Raw genomic sequence first — 8,333 nt, 5'->3', positions numbered from 1 at the left:
TGTAGGGCTGAATAGTGCTCAGCAAAGATATGGGTGTGAGGACTGGTTGGTGTGCCACCTTAGCCATCCAGAGGCACTGGTGTGGAGTTGCTCATTCAAAGCAATGGACGATAGAAAGGCCCAGTCTCTTATGAGTGAGAGGGAGCATTCTGTGGTAGCTTGGGAAAGAGTTTTTTGTTGCTTCCCTTCTCTCCAAAGGCCTGCTTTGTTAGCAAGCCATCCCTGTGAGCAGCATTCACTGCATCAGGAACTCCACAGTTTGCAAGGCAATACAGCAGAGCTGTCTTAGGGAAAGGGAGGAAATGTAATATGATGGTTGATTTAAAATTGGAAAAAGTGTGTGCATGTGCATGTGCATGTTAACCTAAAACTCTATGTCCATTCCATGATTCACTTTCCTCAGAAGAGTGAGTAGGTATTTGCTCTTGTTGATTCTGAGGTGAAAGGGTGAAACTTCCTTCCTTGTATTTTGATGGTGTGTTTTTTGTTTTTGTTTTTTGCTTTGTTTGTTTTTTGAGGGGAAAGGGAAATGTTGGCCAGAAAGTTCAAAAGACTGGCCTGAGCCTCCCATTGATTGTGGGAGATGTGGCTGTTCTGTCTATTCTGCAACCGACTCTTCAGCTGCCTAGAGCACCAAAAGGAATTCACTTTCCTTTGGGGAAGGTGCCCTGCATTGATGATTTTGCTCTTCCATACCTTGCTTGCCTGCCTCTTGCAAACATCCATCCAATGTCAGAAGGATCTGGGAGCCAAGGGAGCAGTCAGCTCCGTCTTCCCTTCTTCTCCCTTTCTATTCCTCCCCTCACTTCGCCCCCTCGCAAGATGCTGTCAACTAATGTGTGGAAAGGAAGCCTCGGTTCATCCAGCAGAGGGAGCCAGACTCTTACTGGCTCGCTGCACCTCTGGAACGTGGTGAACAATGAACGTCAAAGAGGGAAAGTGAGTGTGTGGCTGTGGAGTGAAAGCCGCGAGGTGGGAAAGAACCGAGAAATAAACCAGCAGGGAAAGATGAGGCGAGTGCTCTTTCGGTTGGGATCCCTGCCTCCTCTGCAAGCCAGCCCAGCCAGCCTGTGGGGTAAATGACTTCTCCCCTGTGCTGGTGAGTACATACCAGCAGGGAAAGAATTTGACCAGGTCGTGGCGTCAAATCCAGCTGTGGGTCTGTGTAAATGGTTGTGTGTGTGCATGTGATTTGTTTGTGTTTAGTGTGTGTCTGTGCACTTTTGTGGCTGTTTGATTTGTTTGGGAGTTTTGTAGGGTTTTTTGTAGTTCTTCAGGGCTTGGTGTGTGTGTGTGTTTGCATGTGTATTTTGTGTGTGATATTATGGGTGGCTGAGCAATAGTGTTTGCTTGTAATCCTTTATTTGTGGAGTGTATATATGAGAGCACACCCGGGTGTTCTCATTTACATTTTTTTTTAGAATATTTCAAAAGGACGAGTTAATTGTATGTACGTACTTTTCAGGTTAATTCAATAACCTTGTCTAGTTTTAAACCTTGTCACCCCATGTACCACTGAGGTGCATGTTTTGGACAGCTGAAATTAATACTCTTTGCTCAATCGTATGATCACTTTTGTGTCTCACTCAGTGTGAGGACTTGAGTGTACAGTATACAGTCGACTAAGCTAAATAACAATCGGGGTGGGGAGAGGCAATGAGACAGGAGGAAGTCGTGTGGGATGCTCTGGAAATGCTCCTTTATGGAATAGCTTCTTGGATGTTAGAAGGGGTAAGTTGGGGGCTGCTGTGGAGTTTGCCATTGCATAGTCCCATGTCTGTCTTTCCTCTTTCTTAATGCTTTAGGAAGGGGAGACCCAAGTCAAACAGTCACTTCCCGGAGAGGCGATGTTGCCACCCGATACCCCAGGCAGAAGGAAGACTCTGCGACTGGGGTGCTCCCCTCAGCAAGACGGAGAAGTCCCTGGGACTGGAAATGTAAATCCCAGGGCTGGGTGCAGGAGATCCTGAAAAGCCTTCTTTACCTGGGCTTGTGTAAAGGGAAAGGCATGCTGGGGTTGTGCCTGACCCCTGGAATGCAACTGTGAGGCACAGCAATTGGAAAGAAGATTATTCCTTAATAATTATGGAGAACTAGTGTGGCAGCAAAGTGTCAAAGCAAACTCTTTCCACAGGAATAGTAACACACTCCCACACCTTATGGTAGCCACTGGCCTGAAAGCTACACCTGAGGCTGAAGGGAGCTCCACTCAGGTCTTTCCCTCTTCTTTCTCCTCTTCCCCTAATTTCTTCTTCCAGGGAAGATCAAAAGACTGGAACATCACTCAGATTTTGTTGGAGTGTTGGAAATACCGTGCCTTTGTTTGGGATGATTTATACTGACGTGCCACTTCAATGGGATGTACAAAGTATGACTTGGGTGATGACCGTTTAGCCAGGACTGAGCTGGTTAACAAAGTTTGCAGACTGAGCACAAAGACCGGGTGGAATGGAAGCAGCCTGCCATGCACTTTATAGGACTCTAGTTTTAAATAAGGGATCTCTCTGAAGGAGCTTGAAAACCAGACCTATTGTTCATCAGAAATTTAATTCCTGCTGATTAAACCATTGGCTTTTATTTTTCCCCACCTGATGCAATGCAGTGCCTCTCTGCTGGTTTTGTATATGTGATTTGCTATGCAATTCAAATACTAAATAAGAAGGAGAGACAAACTTTCAACCCAGGACAAACAGAGAATCAAAGGTGCAAGGTAGGATGCAGATTTTCTCATTTAATTACAAATAATTAATGTGAGCCATTCTTTACAGAATGTCATTTAAAACACAAACACACCATGTAAATTTTTTTTCTTTGCTTCTAGGACTCTGAGACTTAAACAATGTGGAACAAAATGAGGAGTTGCTCCCTGAAGCTTCCCATAAACAGAGAACTAATGTATTTTGTAGCTGGAATGCACTGAGGGTGAAAAGGGGAGAAAAAAATGTCTCATCAGTTAGAGGTTTGTGAAATAAAATTAGAAACAAAAGCATCTAATGTAGTACGCTTCAGTAGATCTGAAGGGCTAGTCAAATAGGCACTGGAAACACTGGATCAATAGCCTATTTAAGTGGGAATATGTGCAAGCTTGAAAAGTGATTGCAGTCCTGTCTGTGGGGTATTTTTGTAGGGGACTCAAGCGGGATATATGTAGATGGCCTGTTTCAGTTGGGATAGTTTGTGCTTGAGCAGGTCAGTGTAATTCTAAAGGGTCAAAAATGGTGCAGAATTGACTGTGTTTGTAAATATCACTACTTGCCATAGAGCTTTTAATACCTCTTAATGTGATTCCTAAGGAGCATGGGGTACACCCAGGGCTGAAGAGACTATAACACAAACCTTCGGTCTGCCTGGCAATGAGTAATTAATGGACGCCTGATTTATCTGTGATCTCTGCAAGGAAAGGAGTTGATGTCATCATGATTTTCATGATATGATTTTCCCTCAGGAGAAGCTATGACTTGGAACGACACCACTATGGACGGGGAAGGGTTGCTCGTGGAAAGGGACTCCTCCTTTCGGATCCTTACAGGCTGCTTCCTTTCTTTGCTGATACTTTCCACGCTTCTTGGGAACACATTGGTCTGTGCAGCTGTCATTAGATTTCGCCATCTGAGGTCCAAAGTGACCAACTTCTTTGTAATCTCCTTAGCAGTGTCAGATCTTTTGGTGGCAGTCTTGGTCATGCCTTGGAAAGCTGTTGCTGAGATAGCTGGCTTCTGGCCTTTTGGTTCATTCTGTAACATCTGGGTGGCATTCGATATTATGTGCTCCACAGCCTCAATCTTAAACCTTTGTGTCATTAGTGTGGACAGATACTGGGCCATCTCCAGTCCATTCAGGTATGAGAGGAAAATGACCCCCAAGGCAGCTTTTATCCTGATCAGTGTGGCATGGACCTTGTCTGTACTGATTTCCTTCATTCCTGTGCAGCTGAACTGGCACAAGGCTCAAACCACAAGCTCTTTAGATGTAAATGCCAGTTTCCAAGGCATAACCATGGACAACTGTGATTCCAGCCTCAACAGGATGTATGCCATCTCCTCGTCTTTAATCAGCTTTTATATCCCAGTGGCCATCATGATAGTCACCTATACTAGGATATACAGGATTGCTCAAAAACAAATAAGACGCATCTCAGCTTTGGAAAGAGCAGCAGTGCATGCTAAGAACTGCCAAAACACCACAGGGAATGGAAACAGTATGGATTGCCAGCAACCAGAAAGCAACTTCAAAATGTCCTTCAAAAGGGAAACGAAAGTCCTGAAGACGTTATCAGTGATCATGGGGGTGTTTGTATGCTGCTGGTTACCCTTTTTCATATTGAACTGCATGGTCCCCTTTTGTGAGCCCAGCCCACCATCCGGGGGAGCAGAACCCTTTTGCATTAGTCCTACCACCTTTGATGTTTTTGTTTGGTTTGGATGGGCTAATTCTTCACTGAACCCCATCATCTATGCCTTCAATGCTGATTTCCGCAAGGCGTTTTCAACTCTGCTAGGATGCTACAGACTCTGTCCTACTTCAAACAATGCTATAGAAACTGTTAGTATCAACAACAACGGGGCAGCTGTTTTTTCAAGCCATCATGAGGCCAGAGAGTCTAGCCCAAAAGAGTGTAACCTGGTGTATCTGATCCCACATGCTATTATCTGCCCAGAAGAAGAACTTCTGAAAAAGGAAGAAGAAGGTGAACTATCTAAGACCTTGGAGAAAATGTCTCCCGCACTGTCCGGTATCTTGGATTATGAAGCTGATGTGTCTTTGGAAAAGATCAACCCCATCACTCAGAATGGGCAACATAAAACATGAACACTAAGGTTTCCCCTGCAAAATCTAATAGTCAAAAAAGATATACAAGATTTTTGGGTAAGAAACTAAGCTGTAGTGATAGTTATACTCTCACCCAAAGCTCAGAGTTTGTTACTTGCTGTTCAACTCGAACATAACATCGTAAACAAAAAAGCTATTGAAAATCTAAAGGTATTTCTGTGTTGTTCGTTCTGAATAAAACAGACACACAAATTTAGGTATGCTGCAGTGTCAAAGAAAATATTTCTTCTGCTCTATAAATATTTATAGGGACTGGTTTCTATCTTACAATGAGACAAAAAACCCTACCCTTTAACAACTTAACTTAATTAACCTTTTAAGAAAATCAGAGGATTTAATTTGCCATACATAGTGATACTGGGTGCTACCAGGTTTTAAGTAAAATATGAGTGGTTAAAAAGGTAGGTAGATGCCTTCTTAAATTCTTTCTGAAAAACAACTGAGCCTTATTAATAAGAATGGGTATTTTTAAAGATTTGGGAGATAATATGTTGATACTGGTTTTATTTATTTATTATTTTAAATGGATATTTTTCATATGTTATAACAGATCTAGCTTTACTTAACTTATTTCAAATGTCTAACTAATGGGATATTTCAAGGGTCTGACAACTGCATTTTGACCAGTCAGCTAGTCAGCACTTTATAAATGACCATTAAACACAAAACAAAAACCCCTCTCTGATAGTCTGAATAGCCAGTGAAAGAAGCAAGGTGCAATCATAAAAAGAACAGCAAAAGATGTGGGAGTTAATGAAGCTGAAGCTGTGTAGAATTCACTTATTTGTTGTAGGATTGCTTAAAAATATAGGACCAGGGCTGGCTGACTGACAAGTTGCGAAAACTCGTCCCTTATAGAAATAAAAGGAATTGCTGCTATTTATTTTTAAAAGTTTCCTATTACAAAGACTTTGCTAGAATGTCAGTTGTGGGTCTGTAAATACCTTAAATATGAATACCACCTTAAGAAGAATCCAGTTTGAGAAGAGAAGCTTCTTATATAACAATCATTAGTATATAATGTTTTGTATTTATGTAAGATAAATGGCTTTCTCAGACTTTTCTTATTTCAAGTCTTGGATATCTTTTCTGAATAAACACAATTGATTATAATGATAGTAAATATGACAAATCTTGTTACCATCTGTATTATTGCAGCGACACAACAGTAGTCAGAAATCATGCTGTCTGTCTGCTAATGTAACACAACCAGAATAACTTTACAAGTGAGGTACTTTAGTGCTTTACCTTGAAAACTAGAATGACATTAATTTTAGTCTTAATTATGTTAATAGTACATTGAATAATGAATAGTGCCTCATTTTCATTTTGGATGAAGACATTTCTAAATGTGTATGGAGCGGCAATCCCCATCTCCAGATGTCTTGTGGGTTCCATCAAATTTGCCAATGTTTATTTTGACAACGGCTACTTTTTCATGGTACTTTGAAATAAAAATTCCTTTGGCTTTTCCTTTGTAATATCAAAAGCAGTCAGTAAACATTAGCAACAGTCATCGGCATTACTCTACAGACGCATTCCAAGAGGGCCATTTGGTTTTGGAATGTTAGCGAAATATCCTTCACCACTTTTATCAAAAACTGTTATCAGGAAAAGAAAACGGAGAGAAAAATTAGAAGTCTAATGAAATATATACATCCTGCATCAGGTCTGTGTTATTTATGTATTGTGAATGTTTTCATAATTTTATTGCCTGTATGCTGCTTTCATACATATAATAAAATTATTTTGTGAACAGAAGGTCAAATAAAACATTCTACATTGCATTTATTAAATACATTCTGGTTTTTGTTTCTCATTTTGGTTCCTTTAAAGACAAGGACATATTCATGTTTTTTCCCCAATTGCCCTAACTGGAACTTTATCAGTGAGGTTAATGGGAATTTTTCATAGGAGCAAAAGAAAACCCTTTGCACTGAGATGGTTTCATGTTTCTATTTAAATTGGCTGCTGTGTTTTTTTCTGGATTGGAATTTAAAAGGAGTCAGATGTCTGATTTGGAAATTAAATAGCTGCACTCTGCTTTAAAATGATGGGTCTGAACCATTTCTATCCACAGGGCCTAATTTACTGGTGACTGGTTAATATCCAAGGTGTTTGACTGGTATAATACTGGAATAATGCAGTGATGAATTATACACATGGGGCCTTTTTGTTGTTCCTCCTCAAAGTTCTGTGATACTCTTCAAAATAATTGGTAAGAATAGCACTGTAAGGTCCCATCACTACTGTCTTTCAAAATGTTCCAGTTCAAAACTACTCCATTTACAAGTAATAAAGAGGGTGGCTCAGACCCACACTTGGTGTAAATCAGTGTTAACTTGCTCTATAGACACCAGTGGAGGTGTGGAAATGTATACCATTTGAGGGTCCAGCCCTCTGGTTTGTCTCTTCATCAGTCTGTGAATCCATTTTGAAAATCAAAGGTCAAGATCAATTCTTTCTGCTTCAAGTATTACCTGTATTAAAGATTCTGCGATCAGGATTGAGCCAGAGTAGAATGGAGCTCATTCTCCCAAAGCTCCTGTGTAGATTCTCACATGTGTAGATTTATTTCAGCCAGTAAAATCACAGATATGATGAGTGGTGGATTGTGCCCTAAGAAGATGGTGAGGCTGTAGACAACCAAAGCCATCCCAGTGCTTCCTTGCCCACAGATTGACCAGATTTTCAAAGTGAGAGACTGGACACCAGTGGGAGTGGCAGGGGTACCATGGGATGTGGCATACCTTGTCTTTGAGGGGGAATCTGGGTTTCCCCCTTCAAAATGGGCACTGTGACACTCCACAAAAGGAGGAGAGGAGGGAGCTTTACACTTCTAGGACAATACTACCCATGACTCTCTGCCAGCCCTTATTTTTCTTTCTACCTCCTTCTTCAAACCTTTTCTTACCTTCCTTGTTCCCATCACCCACCCACTTCATTTTCAACACTACCATCCATATCCTTAGTCACCTCTTTACCCTGTTCCTTTGTTCATCTTTCAGTCTGACCTGTGTCTCTCTAGCTCAGATTCTATGTTGTCCAATGTATTTCCAGGAGCATGTACCTGGGGAACCATCCTCTGCCTCTAGGGAGCTCATCTGAATTAGCCTCTCAGAAGCCTGCTTTACCTGCTATGCACCTTGCTCCCTAGATCTCAGAAAGCTTTTGCAATGAGGGTGCAGGTGCAGAGCAGGGTCTACCAGTTGCACTGAAGCCATTGCATCCTCCAGGTGCTGGATAAATTCCAGCCCTAGCCGGTCTTCTGGCATGACTGATAGCTGGAATATTACTGGTGGGGCACAGCCACAGCAGGCTGTAGTGACCAGCTACCTTCAGGGAAAATGCACCTGTTGTGCTGCTGGAAATACAAAGATTCCTAAATGCTGTCTGATTGGAATATTAAAGGATGGCAGCAGCCCAGCTGGTATGCTAGAGGGTGAGTATCAAAAAGGTTAACAGCACATAGCATAAGGTGGCTCTTTAGTTTCCATTGCCTT

The 8,333-nt window shown here is 41.6% G+C and overlaps 1 protein-coding gene across 2 annotated transcripts; it reads left to right on the top strand.

Moving 5' to 3' along the window:
• The first annotated feature begins 931 nt into the window (after positions 1-931).
• Positions 932-6,598, top strand: DRD1 (dopamine receptor D1). 2 transcript variants are annotated; one of them, XM_014574271.3, is made up of 4 exons: positions 932-1,099; positions 1,806-2,710; positions 2,822-2,959; positions 3,446-6,598. In XM_014574271.3, the coding sequence occupies exon 4, from the start codon at positions 3,454-3,456 to the stop codon at positions 4,807-4,809; it is 1,356 nt and encodes a 451-aa protein (XP_014429757.1). In that variant the 5' UTR covers positions 932-1,099; positions 1,806-2,710; positions 2,822-2,959; positions 3,446-3,453; the 3' UTR covers positions 4,810-6,598. The 2 variants fall into 2 exon arrangements, with proteins under 2 accessions (XP_014429757.1, XP_006124587.1); XM_006124525.4 differs by having other exon boundaries at positions 2,822-6,598.
• The last annotated feature ends 1,735 nt before the right edge of the window (positions 6,599-8,333 follow it).

The sequence above is a fragment of the Pelodiscus sinensis genome, chromosome 17 (assembly GCF_049634645.1).
Source record: "Pelodiscus sinensis isolate JC-2024 chromosome 17, ASM4963464v1, whole genome shotgun sequence".
Classification (NCBI taxonomy): domain Eukaryota; kingdom Metazoa; phylum Chordata; order Testudines; family Trionychidae; genus Pelodiscus; species Pelodiscus sinensis.
Note: the sequence above shows the minus strand (reverse complement) of the source record. Positions and strands in the feature narration are given on the sequence as shown.